This window comes from Ochlerotatus camptorhynchus, unplaced genomic scaffold, assembly GCF_037179485.1.
Source record: "Ochlerotatus camptorhynchus isolate MF236.1 unplaced genomic scaffold, CSIRO-AGI_Acam_v1.1 ptg000248l, whole genome shotgun sequence".
Lineage (NCBI taxonomy): Eukaryota > Metazoa > Arthropoda > Insecta > Diptera > Culicidae > Ochlerotatus > Ochlerotatus camptorhynchus.
In genome coordinates this window covers 663,167-684,625 of record NW_027040738.1, presented here as the reverse complement: position 1 = coordinate 684,625, position 21,459 = coordinate 663,167, and the positions used below count along the sequence as shown (strand labels likewise).

General features: G+C 44.0%; 2 protein-coding genes across 2 annotated transcripts; one reads left to right on the top strand and one right to left on the bottom strand.

Moving 5' to 3' along the window:
- Nucleotides 1-3,257: 3,257 nt before the first annotated feature.
- LOC135704785 (small ribosomal subunit protein eS10B-like) lies at nucleotides 3,258-4,310 on the bottom strand. The gene is made up of 3 exons (XM_065226287.1): nucleotides 4,217-4,310; nucleotides 3,458-3,901; nucleotides 3,258-3,371 (listed from the first exon to the last, which is right to left on the bottom strand). Exons 2-3 carry the CDS (start codon nucleotides 3,899-3,901, stop codon nucleotides 3,336-3,338), a joined length of 480 nt encoding a protein of 159 aa, XP_065082359.1. The 5' UTR covers nucleotides 4,217-4,310; the 3' UTR covers nucleotides 3,258-3,335.
- Nucleotides 4,311-15,567: 11,257 nt separating this feature from the next.
- On the top strand, nucleotides 15,568-17,710 carry LOC135704784 (sin3 histone deacetylase corepressor complex component SDS3-like). Its single transcript, XM_065226286.1, has 3 exons — nucleotides 15,568-15,988; nucleotides 16,078-16,159; nucleotides 16,223-17,710. The coding sequence occupies exons 1-3, from the start codon at nucleotides 15,751-15,753 to the stop codon at nucleotides 17,388-17,390; spliced, it is 1,488 nt and encodes a 495-aa protein (XP_065082358.1). The 5' UTR covers nucleotides 15,568-15,750; the 3' UTR covers nucleotides 17,391-17,710.
- Nucleotides 17,711-21,459: the final 3,749 nt, after the last annotated feature.

Here is a 21,459-nt window from a genome sequence, read left to right as displayed (position 1 = left end):
TTTTGCTGAAAATTTACACAGAAGTACAAATTAACATGACGAACAGTAATCACGGTTGACCCGTTACATTCCGAACATTTCGTTTAAAATGAACAGGTCTAGTGTCCATGTCCTGTTATAAGCTTTAGACAAGTCCAAAGCTGCTGTCTTCGTGCTGTTGGGCTTGTAGGGCGTCATCTAGAACTTGACCGAGGGAAGCAAAGTAGGTTCCCGTTCCGTAACCTTTACGGAAGGCATGTTGTCGGCAATCCAACAGATTGTTGTCTTGAAGGAAGTCAGTAAGTCTGCGGTTGACCATACGTTCCAGAACTTTACAAGTGCAATTTGTCAATGAGATAGGCCGGTAGTCCTTTGGATCCGTCGAGGATGATCCATTCTTTGGTATGGGAACTACCAAGCTGTGTCTCCATTGCTTTGGGAAAACATCCTGGGTCCAGTTCTGGTTCAGAAGTGAAAGAAGGATCTGCTTGCCCCTGTGTGGTAGGTGTTTCAGCAATGGGTAACTAATTTCATCAGGGCCAGCAGATTTACCATTACTGTTCGCAAGGGCAAAGCTTAACTCCAACATGGAGAAAGGTTGGTTGATCGGTAGAGAGGAGACGTCTTGTGGAATGGGAAGTCTATCTAATGACGTTAAGGAGGCAGCATTGCTTCTGATGAAAAGTTGGCTATAGCCACTGATGGCAGAAAGGCTGGCAAAATATTCTGCAAGTTTATCGGCTACAACCGAGGGGTCTCTCGATAACCCGTTCTCATGTCTGATGGCTATTCCTTTTGTTCTTCTCTTTCCGCTTAGGGAGTTTACCCTACCCCACAGTTCGGTAGTAGACTGGTTACTATTGATCCCGTCGATGAAATCTTCCCAATTCCTGCGTTTGGCATCTCTGATGATTTGTCTGCATTTATTTCTCTTTGACCGATATTCTGCTATCATTCTTCCTTTTTCTGGGTGATCAGGCGGAAGTCTCTTCACTGCTCTCATTGCCTTCCTTCTAGCTTTGATAGCTGCCCTGGTCTCCGGGGACCACCAATGCAGGGCTTTACGGCCGGGGGTGACACTAGTCCTAGGTATGGAACCTTTAGCAGCGTCGAAGATAGTGGTGGTGAGTTGATCGATACTAGACGGGTTATTGACATCTAGACTTGTTTCTATGGCCGTTTCAAATGCGGCCCAATCCGCCTGATCGTAACGCCAGCGAGGGCGTCGAGATGTCTCGGGACTCCAGAGGAACTATCTGCGCAGGGATAGCTGAAGACTACGATTTAGTTGTTCTAAACGATGGAACGCCCACTTTTATGCGGGGGCAAACGGAAACTGCAATCGATGTATCATTGGCCAGTAGATATATAACGAAGCGCCTAATATGGTCCTGCCTTGAGGACCCTCTGGGCAGTGACCACCGCCCCATTGAGTCTCGGAAATTGTTTTACTGAATCCCAGCAAAATAAATTGCAGAACTACTCGGCTGTTGGAATCTCGGCGAAAAAATTTAAGTGTGTTCGAACCAGTCAAGCCTCTAGAACCCGGGGATCTCGTGCTCGTCGTCGACGAAGGCAAACGGAACGGTTGGTTAAGAGGACGGATCATGGACGTGACCAAGGCAGCGGATGGACAAGTTCGGCGAGCAGTTGTGCAGACGAAGAACGGATTACTCAATAGACCTGCAGTAAAGTTAGCACTTCTGGATCTTCAGATACCTGGAGACGGTCCGGAACTTCACGGACAGGCTGATTCGGACAACAGTTGGGTGAGTTCGGTACCGCCCGTAGCAGTCGACGCCAGAACTCATAGACGTCAGTGGGAGAAACTTCAAGGAACATAACATCGTGTCCAGAACTGTCCCATGGAGCATAAACCCAACATGATTGAATGGTTGATGTGAATTGAATTAAACCTAAATTATTACTAAAAGTTATTCCTACAGTTGATAAAATTAAAGTGTTAATTAGTTAAAGTGAATTTGCTATGCTGGACTAGGTGATTATAAATAAAGCATGCAATTATCTTAAATACTATGTGAATACTCTTACGGAAATCTATTATAGATACTATCGCTAATAATACGGATGATTTATTAGTTCCTGCAAGTTGATACTAATTATAAACATAAGTAAGTTCCACCTACGATAAAATCGCTAAGCTAAGCTAATGAATTTGATAAATCTAGGACACTACGAATACTTGAATGAATACTTTGTTTCGGATAAAAAAGGAAGAAGAAAACGAAAATGTAAGTTTAACCTATATTTTATTAATACTGAAATTATCGTTGAAATACATTACAGCTTTGAAGTTGCGTGTAAGCTGCTATCAGGACGTGTTTCCTTCCCAATCCGAACAGTTAAGCAAATTAAATTGAAATTTTTCTTGGGATGCCTTAGTCCGAACTCCCTCTGAAATTTTCGTAAACCCTTGGAATATCCATCAGAGTTTCATCGATATAATTCCCAAACTTATTCTCTGAATTTCTTTCGAGTGTTTCGGTTAGAAATTTTCTCAAAATGCCGCAAAATTAGAACTCTTCTGGAATTCTCTTCACGATCCCCAAGGAACTATCCTAAGAAGTTCTTATTCAAGAGTTCAACTCAGAACTTTTAAGGGAGCATGCAACATTGAGCATTAAAGGCCCAAACGCAATATGGTCGGAAGAGGAACGGAAACGGAAAGTTTGACAGTTGTCACAAATGCCTAACCGAAGTCGGTTTGGTTCTAACTAGCTTTCAATCCGACAAGTAGGCTTGCCTAGATCGGGCTGCCGTTCCGCTTCCGCTGTCATTCGCTTGGGTCTTAAGTCACGCGAGATTCAGAAACATTAAACCCCTCCCCTTTCGTCACGTTTTTCCTATACAAACCTTATTCACTGCTTGTCACACAATACTGAAATATTCATCGCCTATCCATCGGTCTACGTTGAATCCGGTGATGGAAGCTGCAGTTAGAGTCGAATTACAGCAGTGAGAGAACAAGTAACCAACCCTGCGAAAGACCTCTAAGCTGGATAAGATGTTGTCTATATACGTTTAAACATAACTTGCAAAAAGGGAAACAATCAGACCGTTTCCTGCTAATTCTGAGCATTTTTCAGCTGATCAAACATGCCCTTAACTATTAAAGCAATGTGAACAGGAAAACAACAATATCCTGTGCAGCTACAAATCCGAACTGATCCAAACGAAACCATTGTTCAATACTTACCGCCTCAACGAGCTTTCACAACCTTCACAAAATGTTTCTTTCCAAAATCATCAACACTGAATTCCATTTGTAGCGAATGTGTGTTTCTTAGATCATACTTTTTATTGTTAAATATACACAGATGGAAACTGTCCGTGCCTTACTGCGGTCTCGCTCCACGGCCAAATCCTCCGCGCTAAAATTAGGAAAGAGGCAAAGGGAAAACAATCGGTTAGGCCTTCCACCACACATAGAAATGGTAAACAATGAAAAGCAACTTACGAATTCCACATCACCGGCTCCGGCGCCGACATCGCCCTTCTTGTCTGGGCCACCTTCGCGCTGGGTACGGCGATAGGCCTGTCGGTCCTCGCCTCCCTTGGGGCCATCGCCGGAGCGTGGTCCAGCGGCGGCACGGGCGCGTTGTGGTTCCGAACGGGCAGCACGCTTCAGAGTCGACGGCACAATCTCTGGGGGCAGATGCAGGTACGAGCGCAGATACTCGATGCCCTCGTTGGTCAGATACCAGTAGTAATGGCGCCAAGCGAACTGCTCCTTAACGAAGTTCTTCGACTTCAGCGACTGCATCGTCTTGATGACGTGCAGGTTGGGGATGTTCTCCAGCTCCGGGTGCTTCGGGGCATAGAAATCCTTCTGGGCCACTAGGACTCCCTCCTTGAAGAGGTACTCATAGATGGCGACGCGATGGGCTTTGGGCATAAACATCTATCGAGAGAACACAAGAACAGTACCGTTAGAACCATTTCGACTTCTTCTGCAGTTGTTCGGTTCGGAAAAAACATAAGAGGTTAGTGTAAATCAATGAACCCCACAAGAGCTGAGCTCTTATATTGACACTGCTCTGTGGGCGACGATCGGACGGCAGTCGGTTGCAACTTGGAACCCGCTTTTCACCGGGAATAACACGACACATCACACTGAAAATCACCGATTTTCATTAACCGTGCGTCCGAACACTGTTTTACACTAATCTCCGACGATTTGGAAGCCATTTTTCACGAAAAAATCACAAAAATTCACCTTGCACGAAATGTGTTACAACAATTCCATACAATTGCCGGAAAGAGAAAGAGCGAAGGCTCACTAGGGTTGACAGATGGTGACAGCTTTTTCGCTCGCCCGAGAGACACTGACAGATGGAACGCACCAACAGAACGCAAAGTGCGTTTCCGGTGCGAGCTGGTGGATAGTGGGATTGGTGGTTATTTTAAGTGGTTAAGTTATAATGATTTTCGAGCAGTTTTTTTTTTTTTTTTTTTTTTTTAATAATTCGTTTATTTTTCCAGGCTCATTTGCTGTAGCTTTGCGGAGCCGATATTCATTGTTTAGATAACAAAATTACTTAAAACTAACGTTAGTAAAGCGGGGGCCGATTACTCGCGGCTATCTCGAGGTTAGGGGTAACAAATTGTAACAAATGGATGGCAGGGTAGGGATTGTGAACACAAGGTTTGGAGAGCAATGTGCTCTTGATCTCGAACTAGGCGACACTCTGATGAAAAAGACAAACATGGGGGTACACCGATGGGTAGCTAACAACTTGGGAGAACACAAGATGACACTAACTTCTAAATCCTCAAATCTATCCGTTTTAAAAACACATAAATTAAATTCAAATAGTCAAGGTCTCGGCTCGCCAAGACATCTCTAACGGGTATCGCGGGTTGTTTTCCTCGGGCCCTGAGGGATGTGGATAACTCAGATCTGGCAACACGGTGTAAGGTACACGACCAAACAACATGCTCGATATCGTGATAACCACTGCCACACGCACATAAATTGCTGCCTGAGAGCCCAATTCGATAGAAGTGCGAGTCTAACGAGCAGTGATTGGACATAAGCCTTGAAATAACGCGTATAAAGTCGCGGCTCATGTCCAACCCTTTGAACCATGGTTTGTTCGACACCTGTGGGAGAATAGAATGTAACCATCTTCCCAATTCACCATCATTCCATTTTTGTTGCCAACTGATGAGGACTTGCTGGCGAGCAATGGAGAAAAATTCGTTGAAGGCGATTTGTCGCTCAAAAATATCGCCTTCCATAGCGCCCACCTTAGCCAATGAGTCCGCTTTCTCATTACCCGGAATTGAGCAATGAGATGGGACCCAAGCTAAGGTGATAGTATAGGAGCAGTTAGATAAAGCACTCAGTTTAGATCGTATTTCAGGCAGGAAATACGAGGAGTGCTTCATCGGCCTCATTGAACGAATAGCCTCCAATGAGCTAAGACTATCCGTAAAAATGAAATAATGGTCAGAAGGTAGTGAGGCAATTCGCTCTACTGCGTAAAATATAGCTGCGAGTTCCGCAACGTATACGGAGCATGGTTTCTGCAGTTTATAGGAGGCGCTATGAAATTGATTAAATACACCAAATCCAGTGGAAGCATTTATGGTTGACCCATCTGTGAAAAATCTTTTATCGTTACTTACATGGTGGTACTTGATTGCAAAAATTGAGGGAACAACCATCGACCGATGGTGATCTGGTATTCCATGGATTTCTTGCATCATGGTCAGATCAAAATTTACAGAGGAACTATAGAAGGCTTGGAAGCAATCACGATTGGAGATTAATGAAGAAGGACCAACCTCCAGCGTCATGTACTCATAGTACAAACTCATGAATCTTGTTTGAGGATTTTGGTCGAGCAGCTTCTCAAAGTGTTCTATTACCAAAGGATTCAATACTTCACAACGGATGAGGAACCGGAAAGACAGCTCAGCGAAACGATCTGTCAGTGGGAGAACACCCGCGAGTACTTCGAGGCTCATCGTATGCGTCGAGTGCATACAGCCAAGCGCGATTCGGAGGCAACGGTATTGAACTCGTTGCAGCTTCAAGATATGTGTTTTCGCCGCGGATTGAAAGCAGAAGCTACCGTACTCTAGAACCGACAAGATGGTTGTTCGATACAACCTGATAAGATCTTCCGGGTGTGCTCCCCACCAAGTTCCGGTAATTGTACGAAGAAAATTGATTCTTTGCTGGCATTTTTGTTTTAGATACGCAATATGTTTTCCCCATGTGCATTTGGAATCGAACCAGACACCTAAATACTTGAAAGATATACTTTGAGTGATTGTTCTACCCTTTAGTTGAAGCTGTAACTGTGCAGGATGATGCTTCCTAGAAAAAACAACCAACTCAGTTTTCTCCGGAGAGAATTCGATACCCAGCTTCATAGCCCAAGTAGACAAATTGTCTAAGGTATCTTGCAATGGTCCTTGCAGGTCCGGTGCACTTGGCCCTATAACGGACACAACGCCGTCATCTGCAAGCTGCCTTAGCGAGCAATTTTCATCAAGACAACCATCAATGTCTTTAACGTAAAAATTATAAAGAAGGGGGCTTAAACATGAGCCCTGGGGGAGACCCATGTAACTAATTCGTGAAGTTGTCGAGTTTCCATGAGAAAAGCTCATATATTTCTCAGACAACAAGTTGCTCAAATAGTTGTTCATAATTGGTGAAAGCCCACTATCGTGGAGTTTATCCGAAAGGACATCGATACAAACAGAATCAAAAGCCCCCTTAATATCCAAGAAAACTGAACCCATTTGCTGTTTTTGCGCATAGGCCAGTTGAATTTCAGTTGAAAGCAACGCAAGACAGTCGCTCGTTCCTTTGCCTCTCCGAAATCCAAATTGCGTATCTGAAAGTAAACCATTCGACTCGACCCATTTGTCTAGACGAAAAAGAATCATTTTCTCCAACAATTTCCGTATACAGGACAGCATCGCGATGGGACGGTACGAGTTATAATCCGACGCGGGTTTACCGGGTTTTCGAATGGCGATAACTCTTACTTGCCTCCAATCATCCGGAACAATGTTGTGCTCCAGAAATTGATTGAATAAGTTCAACAAGCGTCTCTTCGCGACATCTGGGAGATTTTTGAGCAAGTTGAACTTGATTCTATCCATTCCTGGAGCTGAGTTGTTACATGAGAGGAGAGCAAGTGAGAATTCCACCATCGAAAACGGAGAATCTATTTCGTTACTACCCGACGGACTATCACGAACGTTGGTTTGAACCGACACCGAATCCGGGCAAACTTTCTGCGCGAAGCTGAATATCCAACTGTCTGAGTACTCCTTGTCTTCGTTGACCGGTGATGACGCGTTGCGCATTCTCCTGCCGACATTCCAGAGTGTTCTCATCGAAGTCTCTCTCGACAAACCATCGACGAACCGACGCCAGTAACCGCGTTTTTTGGCTTTAATCAAGCTCTTAAAAGTTTTCTCGAGGTCGGTGTACCGCTCGAAATCCTCGACCTTACCGTGTTTGCGGAAGCGTTTAAACGCGGCGGACTTCTCGCTGTTCGCGTCGGTGCAATCCTTATCCCACCACGGAGTGAGAGGTCGTTTGCGAACGAAAACACCCGGAACGCGTTTCGTCTGTGCTTGAAGAGCGCAGTCAACGATAAGTCGCGATAAAAAGGAGTACTCATCCAGTGGAGGGAGTATGTCAACCGAATCAGTACCACCGAGAACCGCGGACGCAAATTTTTGCCAGTCGATGTTTTTCGTGAGGTCGTACGCGATGTCAACCGAGCGAGTGGAAGATGAACCATTGGTAATAGAAATTTTGATTGGCAAGTGGTCACTACCGTAGGGATCTTGAATTACTTTCCACGAGCAATCCAACGATAGTGAACTCGAACTGAGGGAGAGGTCTAATCTACTTTCTCTTGCTGGAGGTTTGGCCACTCGTGTTACTTCCCCAGTGTTTAGAATTGTCATAATGTCATATTGAAGTTATCGCAAAGGTCGTATACCAGGGTTGAGCGGTTGTCATCGTACAGTTCCCCCCAGCCTGTACCGTGGGAGTTAAAATCTCCTAATATCAACCGAGGCTCAGATAAAGCTGAGCAGATATCTGAGAGACCTTGGCGAGAAATCGCAGTTCTTGGAGGAAGATATACTGAGGCAATACTGAGGCTTTTACCTCGAATATTTACCTGACATGCGACAACTTCAATGCCTGTCACGGAAGGCAGATCGATTCTATGAAAGGAATGGAGCTTATGAATCCCGAGAAGCACCCCTCCATACGAATCTGCTCGATCAAGGCGAATAATGTTAAAATCGTGGAAAGGGAGATCGGTGTCTGAAGAAAGCCATGTTTCACAAAGAGCAAATGCATCACAAAGTGAGTTGTGAACTAAAAATTTGAATGTGTCAAGTTTCGGTATAAGACTTCTACAGTTCCACTGAAGAACAGAGATCATATCCCCGACCTCATTCGGAAAATTATCCATCAAAGGATATGATCGATGCAAGGAAGGACCACCTAGAAGCTAGTTGCTTCAAAAGAGTTTTCACGAATGGAAGCACTAAATTAATAATGTTCCGAGTTGAGTCAGAGACGTTGAATATATTGAAGATGCTCTCCACAATTTCAGAAAACGTGAACATGGCATCATGTTCTTGCTGATTATTCAGCTGTTTTTCTGGCTGAAAAACTGGGATATCTGGGGTTTTAGATGATCCCGGAAGTGGCGGAAAGTCCTTGTTAAAATTACAAGATTTAAATCCCGGTGGTGGGGGTTTCGGTACATTTCCGCTACCTCTTAAATTTGTCAAGGTAGGTTGGTAGTCCATACGAGAGGCCTTACGAGGTTTTTGGGTGACGTTTATTTTGGACCGCTTCCTCGTGTTGCCATTAAAGACAAAAGGACTACTCTCACCCACCTCTGAGTCAGAGCCCTGATCATCATCTGGCAGGAGGTGGAATGTGTTGTTGCTTTTTGGGGTGGTTTGGGAAGATGAAGCGGTCGTTTTTAAAATTTCTGCTAACGAGCGCTTAGAGCGAGCTTGCAAAGACCGCTTTAGTTTTTCTCCCTGCTGTTTGTACTTCGGGCAATCACTCAGAGCATGCGGAGCATCCTTACAGTAAACGCATTTTGGGGTAGCATGACAAGGACCCTCCGTATGCTCCTCCCCACATTGATCGCACCGCGGTTTGTTGGAACAAAAGTCCGCGGTGTGACCTAGTTGTTTGCATTTCAAGCAATTCATTACCCTCGGTACAAACAAGCGTACAGGTAGTCGAACCTTCCCAATTGTGACGTAGTCAGGTAATGCCGATCCTGAAAAGGTCACACGAAACGAATCTGAGAGGGTATACTTTTTTTTTGTGCCTATGTGCGACACTGACTGCAGTTGAATGCAGTCCAGTATCTTGACTTTCGGGAGGGCACGGTTTTTGAAAATGCCGAAAGATTCGACTTGCAGGAAATCCTCACAAGTCAGACTCGATTCGGTGACCACTCCTTCAATTTCTACGTCACAACTGGGGACGTAGACTCGATATTCGATCGAAAAAAGCTCACAGGCAACAATCCGGTTTGCCTGTTTCAGGTCATCAACGGTAACGCGCAGTTTGTTTGACGTTACCTTAAAGATATCGGTTACGGCCGAAAGATGTTTTGTCAGATCCTTCGAAATCCGAGAAATATTCAAAGGTTTTTGTTTGGGCCGGAAAAAAACAACCCACGGACCTTTTGAGTCGCTTGGGTAAGCTTTATGGCGGGGGGTCGCAGAAATTTTTAAGGGAACGGTTGGAGTAGGGGGAACAGGTGGACGAGGGGGCGATGGTGGAGAAGGGGGGACAGGGGGTGAAGGAGGTTGTTGTTTAGACATCACCTTTGGGTAAGCTCCAGTGCTCGTTTTGGGGTCCGATGTAGAATCCCCTGAGGTATCCATTTCCTCTTCAGTGAGAAGCAGATTTTCGAATGATGGAGATTTAACAGACTCATCATCGGAGATATCTGCTAGCGAAATACCCCCGCCATCATTGGTTTCATCCATTGCGGGGTCTTAAGTACCTCCGCAACAGATTTCGACATAAAAAAGGAAATATATATATATATATATTTATATATATATATATATGCGTTGAGAAAAAAAAATAATAAATAAAAAAAAAATAAGAAAAAAAATAAACTTATCCAAAAAATATAACGGTAAAAATAATACTTAATCCAACAAAGCAAAAAAAAAAAAAAACTTTAAAATGGAAAAAAATAATGCCAGGAAAGTTAATCAACACTATAGGGAGATTAATCAACTTGAAAAAAAAAACAGTAAATGAAAAAAAAAGAGAAAAAAAAAATGAAAATTTTTTCAGGAAAAAACAAAAAGGTGTCAGAAAAGTTAATCAACACTGTATGGAGATTAATCAGGTTGCGGAGAACGGAAGATAACCGTTTGTTACTTAACTCTCCACACAAGCGCACGGAGTGTGGCTGATGACGATGATCTATCCTGATGTGAGAATGATGGTGATGATCGTTCTATTGTTGCCCTCGAGTGTTTGCAACAAAGCACCGGCTGGCTCGCCGGCTGGTGAACTCGATGACCTTGAGTTTGCCGTTTCGTGATGCGATGAAACTTGTTGGTTAGAGATGTACAGCTCATCTGCCGGACTCGGCCGGAAATGACTGCTTCCTTTCTCGAACGATTGAGCGGCAATTACAATTCCGCGATGCTCACTGCACTGTTGTATACTACAACACCACTCAGTATGAAAGCGGATTGAAAAAAAAAACCTCAATAGGGGAAAAAAACTAGTACCGATTACGGAGTGCAAGCAATACTTGACCGAAACAGTCGAGCGTTCGATGTGGAATGACAGTTTTTTTTATCAACCAAAAATATTGCTTTGAAATAAGTTGGTTTTTCAATTTTCAAACCTGTACACAAAATTTAATATTAAATTATTTTTTGCAGAGGAGTGCAAAAAAATGTGCAATATAATCACCGCCCGGCCAACCATTCGTGAATCTTCTTAAAAGCTCTTTATATTGCGTGTTTCATTCCAAATTGGACTAATAAGCGCGTTTTCACTTATTAAAAAGTGAGATAAAACTGCAAGTTTACGTCTAATCGTCTTGGTGTCTTGGGTGCACTTATTCCTTATGATGCAAGCAATAAGTGCTCCCAAGACATCAAAACGATTTGACGGAAACGTGCACTTTTATCACACTTTTTGCATTTTTGGGACAGTCCAGTTTCAGATGCAATCAGCAATATTATCGTACATTTTTCACTTCACATTTTCGAAAACAAATACGCGAGCTTGGTATACGCATGGAAATAACGCAATCAATTTGATTTACTGGTGTGAGTTTTGCAATTTCGTTTACTGACAGCTGAATAAAAAAATTAATTCTGAAGATTCGGCACATTTCTATGCGGAATTTTGATCTTGGAACCGTTAATCTCTAATTTTACGGAAAATTCCGAGTGAGGTGACCTACTGTGTTACCTGACCTATAACGAATATACGTTGTATACGAGTACCGAGGGGGACGACTCTATCTACGATGCAGAAAATATTGTGTTTTGCTGTGGCTAGCTGCGCGTACGCTGAGTAGATAGCAAGAAGATTTATCACGATTTGAAGATTTCCTGCAAAAAAATGATGCGCGATGCAAGTAGATGCGAGAAATGAAAGAAGATTTTTCGAAGATTTATTCGCTTGTGTGAGATTTTTTGAGCATCTAGAATCGAGATTTAGATGTGTCGCCCCCCTCGACGAGTACCCCGAATACAACGTATAGTTCGTCTAATTTTACATTGCAAATGCTATACAAAATTCAAGACAAAATTAGACGAGTCAAACGTCATCGTTATAAGTCAGGTAACACAGTAGGAGATGACTCTATCTTAAATGCTGGAAAGATTTTGTTTTGCTGTAGTTAGCTGCAAGCACGCTGAGTAGATAGAAAGAAGATTGATAACGATAAAGATTTCCTGCAAAAAGATGATGCACGCTACAAGCAACCGGTGGAAACAAACGATTTTTAAATTAGCTTACTACTTGACTAGCCTATTCTGCCTGTAACCGCATATCAGTCCCAAATGACTTTTCGTCGTTTTTGAGTTAGATGTAGCATTGGCCTTATTTTTTATCGTATTTTAAAATGTAATTATAAAATTTAGTATTTTGTTCTAGAAAAAGTCAAAAAAAATATCAAGTCGATTTGTCCTATCTTAAAAGTAACCGCATATGAGTCCCATTATTGCAATACTAGTTGAATAATAATGTCAATTCCCAACAAACAATTTTAGCTGCCGACCAGCTTGTACAAGCAAAAATTAGCTGCATAAGGCAAATTTTGGCTGTATAAGCTTATCTGCAGCTAAAATTGTTAGTTGGGTTGTCTATAATGATTAGAGATGAACTAGCCTAAGGCTAAAAATCTATTTAATAAAGAATTAAAAAAAAGTCTATAATGATTATTTTATTTTATTTTTTGTATTTCAGTGTCATTCTTAGTGATATTATAAATTAATAGATTAAATAACAAGAACAATAATGTCAAAACAAAATTATACGTAACAAAAAAAAAGTTCAAAATTTGCCAATCATTTTTCTCTTTCGGTTTGGGGTAGTTCCATCCAGAATGCCTTCTTTTCTTCCTCCAACAATGGTAAAATAGTTTTCAGTAGTTCGCTTTTCCTTTCAGAGTCGATTCCTCGAGGTTGACTCTTCCTTTTCAAGTGGTCTTCCAAATTGAAGCCATCAGCCGAAATAAGCTTTTCCTGCTTGTTTGTAAATATCTTGCAGCTATTCAGGTCACTGCCATCTACTGAGCAACTGTAGTGCAAATTCCATAAACCTTTTTTTACGACAACATGCCTAATATTGTCGATATACGGGCGAGGTTTGACCTGTATTGTGAAAGCATGTATTACGGGCGAGAATGTATTGTGAAATGTTGAAAACACTGGGGAAAAAATGTTCCGGCAGCATGTCGAATACCTCAACGTTTCCTTTAGCGTTTCCAACAGCGGTTTTGAAATCCGGGTACGTAATTGGTGAATCTCGTCGCATTGCATTTTCGACGGAGGCGTGGAAGCTATCCGCGGCCATGAAAGCAACAATCAATACGAAACTAACGATTTTAAATTGGCTCACTGCTTGACCAGCCTATTGGTCCCAAGCAAACGATTAACGTACCCCATTCTAGTCGAAATTCTACTACTACACAATGTTTGTTTTGATGAGCTATGAATGTTTGACAGATAAAATGAGGGGTTAGTGGATATTCCTATGTTTCGAGGGGTGAATCGATTAGCTTGGGACCGAAGAGAGTACCAGAGCTGAGCCAAAAAGTTGAACATGTTTTTTCGGGACCTTCTGGTCTTAGAGTTACCTCTATGGTACCATCAAGGGGTAACTCACTCTGCCACCTTGTGTTTAACACTCCAAAAACACAGTTCGACACAATCCAAACACAATTCCACCAGAATTTTCTATTAATTCTGGCACCACTTTCATGACTGTTTACATTCGATCAAGCATTCGTTTGTTATGTTTATTAACAGTAGTTTTGTATCTACGACGAACTTATTCAGAGAGATATGCGAGAGATGGCACAGGACGTGGCAGAGAAGTCAGCCATTGGTGGACCATCTATCGAAAGCTTGCCGAATCGACCACATGAGTTTAGTTTCATGCAGGCGAAGATCCTGTGCATTCTGGATCTTGCGGATATTGTGTGAACAAATGGCATTAAGCCGTTCTTAAAAGCACGTAAAAAAGCGCAAGTCAGGGCGCTAATGCATCTTGGGTCCGCCGAGGAACAAGACGTCGAATTTAATTCCGAATGAAGGGCTTTTTCTATGTCAACCAATGCATGCGTTTGAATATTGTGTTACAAGCACCTGGAACAGTTAATAAAAAAAAAATATTCTTCCAGTTACTCCCAGCTTTATTTGGCTTCCATATAAATTTTATATTTGTTAGAAAAGTCAACAACGTCTTGCCGATAGGTACGAATTGTTGTGTTTAGGCTTTGCCGAGGATGTAGTTTCTTAAATCTTCATCTTGGTTAACCACAAAACGCTACAAATGTTATGCTTCGTTGAAATGCCTGGCGGTGGTGGTGGAACGGAAGCCGATTCCGGTGGTACGGCTATCGGCACGTCGCCTTCGATCTTAATATTCACCGATTCCACATTGATTGAGCCCTTCTCATTCATCGATACGGTCCATCCCGCGAAGCGCTCGTTTAGCAGATTCTACAGCTTCTCAATCTTGTTCTCAACTGTGCGCAGGGTTGGTCCCGGATCGTCAATTTTCACCTTCGCAATGAATCTGAAACAAGCATTAAAACTACATTTCACTTGAATACCATGATAAAATGGCATAAAGTTTACCTTATTACGTGACGGTTGATTCCACATTCGTTGAAGATTGAATCGACGCTTATCAGCGAGGTTTTGTTATACTACCTCACCAACAACTCGTGGGTGACGCGTCTACGCTTCGAATCTGGTGGCTTGGCACTTTTCTTTTTAGCTTCATCCCTGGGGTTCACACTACTGGGTCAGCTGCATGATGTTTTTCGCGTCTGCATGAGCACTGAAACTCATGTATTTGACCTGCCGATTCTCGAACTCCACATTTTTCGCTTCACGAAGAATCTTGTGTTCGACCGTTCCCTGGACGCAATAATATTGATATTAGGCACGCATTTCGTCTTTCTCCTGCAGTGAGAGGGCCGATTCCCGTTTCAATTACTAATCTGCACATCTGCAACAAAACAAAGGAGTCACAGGAGAACCTGCCATTATCAGCGTTTTGTTATGGTTGAGGATATGATTGCCAGTAAATATATTTTTTCGGTTGAAGTTTTGACAGCTCGGTTAACATGATGAAACACCCAGAAACACCTTCCAACACCCAAAAACACACATGAAACACAATAAGCACATACACAAGGTGGCAGAGTGCCTTACCATCCAAAACATCTGTGGAAAAGTTCGACTATTTGGGTTATCATCATTTACTACCACTCGAACTTTGAAATAAAACATTATTTTGAGATTTTTTCTTTAAGAATCACGAGAAAAGTAGCCAACGTTTGTGCGTTTCATAAAAAAATATAAATTAGTTGGTCCAGTTTTGTGAAAACGCTGGTAGAAAGTCACGCCAAAACTGCTTGACAAAGTGGTCAATTCTCGGGTTTCTATACATTCGCCCGACCAATCAGGCGCTGGTTCGCGTTTGACAGAAAATTGGTTCATAGAAGTCCCCTCATTGTCTCCTCTTTCACTTAGCTTCTGAGTGCAGGAAACGTCATTTTAAACTCTTCGAATCCTCTGATTCATTCGTTCTACCTGAAAGCTAGCAGCACTGTTCAAAACTGTGCGTTTCCTTCGACACAAACCTTGCGTTCGCGTAGAGCTGTTCCTTGGGAAAATTCATCCCACTGTCATTCATCCGCACTGGAAGGGATTCATCCCGGACAGCGGCTTTCAAAAAGCTGTCATCCAGAGTCATCCGATTTACAAAAGGACAGAGGGTGCCTGCTTTCTGGACGCGCGTCATACCACACAGAAGAAGAGTAGTATATCGGTCGCGAGAAAATAAGAGTTTCGTTCCGTTCGTTCCCGTTCCCGGATTCTGGCCGAGGTCGACATTTTCGCTTCAGTAATTCCTTTTCCCGATTTGCGTGGAAATCAAGCAACAACCGTCAGTGTCGGTCGTTGGTGGTGAAATTAAAAGTTGAGTGTTTGTCCTCCAAAGTGAAAATGTCTTCTTCGTCCCATCATCCATCGCCGTTCAGCCATCTGAACAACAACAACATCGGCGGCAGCGGATCCACGCAGAACAGTATCGCTCCGGCGCATCACAACAATCTGCAGCAGCACCATCCGGATTACGACGAGTTCGAGGATGTGGACAACGAACAGACCCAGCAGCAGCAGGAACTGCTGTTCGACGACGGACCGGTTGCCGAGGATGAGAACATGGACGACAGTGGGGAAGGTTTGTGCCGTTGGGCTTTTTTGTTTTGAGTTTTAAGTGGATTTTATGATGCAATAACAAAGGGAAAATGGTTTGTTTTTGTTTGGTAGATACGGAGGAGGCAAGCGAGACAGAGTTGGGCTCCAGCAGCAACCATCGGAACATTGACGAACCCATCGAGATCAAAGAGCAGTGAGTATTTTGTGGATTTTTAATTGGAAAATTTCCGTTGTTATTATTTCGGCCGTTCCACAGAATGTACCAGGACAAGTTGGCGTCGCTGAAGAAGCAGCTGGAGGAGCTGCGTGCCGGAACGCATCCGGAGTATGTCCGGCGGGTGAAGAAACTGGAGCATCAGTACAACGAGCGGATCCGCTTGAACGAAATCTACCGGGAGTACCTGATCAGTTGCGTTGAGCGTGACTACATCCTGGAGAAGAATGCCGCCGTCAAGGAGTACGAGGAGAAGAAGAACGATTTGCAGGAGAATCTGGTGACGGACTTTGAGGACCGTCGCAAGATGATCGAAAGCGAACGGGCTACGATGGAACTGACTGGGGATTCGATTGATGTGAAACCGACTGTGACTAGAAAGCTGAGACGACGACCGAACGAACCACTTCCGGTTCCGGAAAAACGTCGCAAGCCGACGACCGGACAGTTGATCCTTCTGCTGGACGAGAAAGAGGTCGAGAACGATCTCAAACTGATCAGCCGTGGGAAACCGGTTCACGCCATACGAACACACACAAACAGCACCTCCAATGCTGGCAACGGTAGTTCCAGTCAGAATGCCAACAGCACATCACTGGCCACTGGCATGGTCAGCCCAGTAGCCAACAGCTACCAAATAAACAACAGTAGCACGGCCACCACAACCGGAGCAGCATCTTCCAGCACCACGAACGAGATCAGTATTTCCACCCTTCCCTCATCGACATTGAATTCCCTGCATCCGATTCCTTCTCAGCTGGCAACGATCGCTCCTTCTCCAACTCCAACTCACAGTCAGAACCTCAACCAAAACAATCATCAACCCCAACCGCAGCAGCAAGCTCCTCCGCCATCCGGTAGTCAACAACCGCCAAACAATCCACCGCCCCAACCGCCGGTGCAGCCACCGCAACCAGTCCAGCAACAGCCCCAGCCGCAACAGCAGCCACCGCCGCCTCCGCCACCACCGCCGACACCGCTGGTCGAGACTAAGATCGAAGACGGAAAGCTCCTGTACGAGCGCCGTTGGTTCCATCGGGGCCAACCGGTCTACGTCGAGGGGAAGGATATTCCGCGCTTCTCGGCCAACATTTCCGCCATCGGTAGCGAAGCGATCTGGGTCAAAAAAACCTCCGACGGTCAGAAGGTGCGCATTTTCACCAACCAGCTCAGCCGCGGCAAGGTTTCGATCAAGCGACGTGCCAACTGAATCCTGAGTCCTCCCACCCGGCTGTGAGTAAGTAGCGCGCTGCAAATGGATCTCATTTACCTACTACGGTCTGAATCGCTTTTTTTTTCTCTAATTTGTTCAATCTTTTAATCGTATTTTTCTGCCGGTCTTGTCCTCTGCTGTGTGGAGGGGAAAGGGGATGCAGATCGGAATAGCTTTCACTAAACAATGACAGATGCATAATAGGTAACTAAGCAATTATTGCACTCTTTTCTATCGATCTAAGTTAAGGGCACAATGCCTACTTTCAACGGATTAAAAATTGCTACTTCAACACAATAATCGGGGTTGAAAACAAGGGGGGAATTCAAGAGAAGGAGGAGGAGGAGGAGAAGAAAGAAAGCAGTTTTGCCGTGTCAATGGTCTATAATATAATAATAGTAAGAATAAGTATGTTTTAAATTGTATTGAAGATGGTTGTTGTTTTCTTGCAGAAGGTAATATTGTGAAAGTCCAGACAGGGGTTGAAAGTACTGCTGATTTTCATAGGGAAATCGTCGTCGTGGAGGTTGAAGACTTTTTTTTGTTATGATGGCCATCAGGACAAATGCTTTTCGTGTCATTCGAAGAATATATGAAGTTTGCAGTGGCTAGTAGTTTCCACCAAATGATGCTATTAAAAATAGCTCAATCCGCGCTTGGGTAATATGTCGCTTTCCCTGTCGGCCCTTGACGGGTACGACGTCCGTTTCTGTTGGGCAAAAAAGATATCGAGCTTCAGTCTACTTTCTGGAAATCATGTAATCTAAATGAATTTTATACCTAAAAAATTCTCAAGGAACTTTCATATTTATTTATAAACTTAGTTTTCAGGAATACAGGATTCAGGATTCGCCAGGTTTTGCAGAAATGCCGCGAATACAACATGCCCACACATCATTTGTTCTTCGATTTAAAATCCGCATACGACACAATCGATCGAGATCTGCTGTGGCAGATTATGCATGAGTACGGATTCGTCAAGGCGACGATGGATCGAGTGATGTGCGTTGTTCGAGTATCGTGGACACTCTCGAGTCCCTTTGAACCTCGATGGGGGTTACGGCAAGGTAAGGTGAATGGACTTTCGTGTCTGCTATTTAACATCGCGTTAGAAGGTATGATAAAAAGAGCTGGGATAGATACGAGTGGCACGATCTTCAGGAAGTTCATTCAGCTCCTTAACTTCGCCGATGACATCGACATCGTGTCACGGAATTTTGAAACGATGGCGGAAACGTACATCACATTGAAGACTGAAGCTCGGCGAATTGGACTTGCCATCAACGCATCGCAGACGAAATACAGGAGAGGAAGAGGTTCTAGGGAAGACAATGTTAGCCTTTCCAGCCCGAGTTCAGATTGACGGTAACGACATCGAGGTGGTCCACGAGTTCGTGTGTTTGGACTCACTGGTGACCGCCGAATATGATTCCAGCGGAGAAATTCAAAAACGCATGGCAGGGAATCATGCCTACTTTGGACTTCCGTCGCCGCGTTTTCGAACAGAAGGTGTTGCGTACCATCTACGGTGGAGTGCAGATAGATGAAAAAACGTGTAGGAGGTGAATGATCTGTAATGATCGGACACGGAATAAAGAACGATTAGTTACGAAATACTTAAAATCTTTATTTTTATTGGAGGCGAACCAGCCTAAGGCTGAAAGCCTCCTAAATAAAGCTAAATAATAATAATAATAATAAATCTTTATTTTTACTTTCAATAGAAAAACAACCACGTTCGCGCGTTGATAGCTGCGTAGCAAAGATTGACAGCTTGAGTTCTTTTTCTTCGACGACGACCCGATGGAAGCCAGGCTGACCAGTGTTGCCGGGCGATGCCACAGGGCCCCTCCAGTTACACCAAAAATCTTACGATGTCCAGATTGTGTAACTTTCGTACGATGATCATCTTGAGGATATTTCTGCAAATCCGGATTACAAGTGAAAGCCGCTTTTATTCGGTCGACTGAAATGCGCTGCTGTTTTCCAGAAATAAGTACGTCGAAGAACTTATCATCTCGTCTTATTACCTTGAATGGACCTTCATAAGGATGCTGCAACGGTCGCTTCACAGAATCCACTCGTACAAATACATGTGTACATGTTTTCAAATTGGCGTTGACAAAAACTTGTCGTTCTCCATGACGTTTAGTATCGTGCGGTTTTATATTGTCGAACGTACGGTGAAGCATTTGGGCAAACTCCGATCGGTCGATATCTCCAGGTGCAGACTGAAAGAATTCACCAGGAATCCGTAAAGCCTGACCGTAAACCATATCCGCAACCGAGCACTGCAGGTCGTCCCTAAATGCCACCCTTAGTCCCAGAAGAATCATTGGAAGTTCGTCGTACCAATTCTTAGAGTTTACACACATTATCGATGCTTTCAATGTTCGGTGAAAACGTTCTACGATGCCGTTCGCTTGTGGGTGATAGGCATTCGTACGAATATGGTGAACACCTAACATTCGCGTTAACTCCCGAAAGAGATCGGACTCAAATTGCCGTCCCTGGTCGGTTGTCAGGTTTTCTGGGACTCCAAATCTTGCTATCCATGTTGAGTACAGTGCTTGAGCCACAGATGCTGCAGTCATATCGACAAGTGGAACCGCTTCGGGCCATCTGGTAAAACGGTCAATCATGGTCAGTAGGTAGCGGTATCCTTGTGACGGCGGCAAAGGACCAACCAGATCAATATGAAGGTGTTGGAAACGAGCCTTCGGTAGGTCAAATTTTCCCAACGGAGAGACGGTATGTCGATGCACCTTCGACCGTTGGCAGTCGACGCAGTGTTTGACAAATTCATTTATTTCACGGTTCATAGCTGGCCAAACGAATCGCTCGGAGATTAACTTCCTGCTGCCTCGTGCTCCTGGGTGACAAATTCCATGTAGGCATTCCATGATGGTTCTCCGTTGAGTACTTGGAACGAAAGGTCGTGGTTTTCCGGTCGAGACGTCACAGTAGATCGGTTGAGAACAACCACTCATCCGTTTTGCTTCAAATTTCAGCGAAGTAGATTTGGATTGCATCAACTGCTGAAGCTCCGCGACGTTTTTCTGCTTTCGTCCGATTTCTTCATAGTCCACCGAAGTAGTCGCTAGTATACTCTCCACACGAGACAATGCATCGGCGACGTAATTTTCACTTCCACTGACATGTTGTATATCCGTAGTAAATTCCGAGATGAAACGTAGGTATCGTTCTTCATGCGGTAGCCGAGAGCTGGAATCGGTTGTTAGCGCGTATGTTAGTGGGCGATGGTCAGTGAAGATCGTGAAGTTGCGTCCTTCAAGGAAGTGCCGAAAATATTTCACAGACATTTTCATCGCAGTCAGTTCACGGCCAAAAGTAGAGTATTTCGTTTGGGACATCGAAAATTTTTCGGAATAAAATCCGAGTGGTTCCCAATTCTGATCATTTAGCTGCTGCAAGACAGCCCCCGCAGCAATATTTGAGGCATCGATCGTCAGAGCTAATGGTTTCGACGAGTCAGGATAGTGAAGCAGTGCTGTCTCCGCTAATGATTTTTACAACGCTCGAAGCTTGATGAAGCTGCATCTGTCCACTGTAGTTTACGTATGTCGTTTTTCCTGTTCCCGGGAATAAGCTTCTGCAACTCAGCTTGGATGTCGGATGCATGACGAACGAAGCGTTTGTAGCCGTTGGCGAGTGCCAGAAAGCGACGGAGTTCCTTGACTGTTGTCGGTTTCTCGTAGTCCATAATGGCTTGGACGCGTGACGGGAGCGGCCGCACTCCATCACTGCTGATCAGGTATCCTAAAAATTCCACTTCCTTTTGGGCAAACACGCTCTTACCCAAATTTAGAACGAGTCCGTGCTGGCGTAGGCGGTCAAACACTATTCGTAGATGCTGCTGGTGTTGAGCAAGGGATTCAGAAGCGATGCATATGTCATCTATAAAGACAACAACGAAATCAAGATCACCAAAGATTCGGTTCATGTAGCGCTGGAACGTCTGACTTGCGTTACATAACCCAAATTGCATGCGGGTGAACTCAAACAAGCCAAACGATGTGATGACCGCCGTTTTGGGAATGTCTGC

Excerpts from the sequence above, each read along its gene's own strand:
- LOC135704785 (XM_065226287.1), bottom strand. The coding sequence starts at position 3,901 with ATGTTTATGCCCAAAGCCCATCGCGTCGCCATCTATGAGTACCTCTTC. Across the intron at positions 3,372-3,457 it reads GAGCCGGTGATGTGGAATTC|CGCGGAGGATTTGGCCGTGG; the intron begins GTAAGTTGCTTT and ends TCCTAATTTTAG.
- LOC135704784 (XM_065226286.1), top strand. The coding sequence starts at position 15,751 with ATGTCTTCTTCGTCCCATCATCCATCGCCGTTCAGCCATCTGAACAAC. Across the intron at positions 15,989-16,077 it reads CATGGACGACAGTGGGGAAG|ATACGGAGGAGGCAAGCGAG; the intron begins GTTTGTGCCGTT and ends TTTGTTTGGTAG. Across the intron at positions 16,160-16,222 it reads CCCATCGAGATCAAAGAGCA|AATGTACCAGGACAAGTTGG; the intron begins GTGAGTATTTTG and ends GCCGTTCCACAG.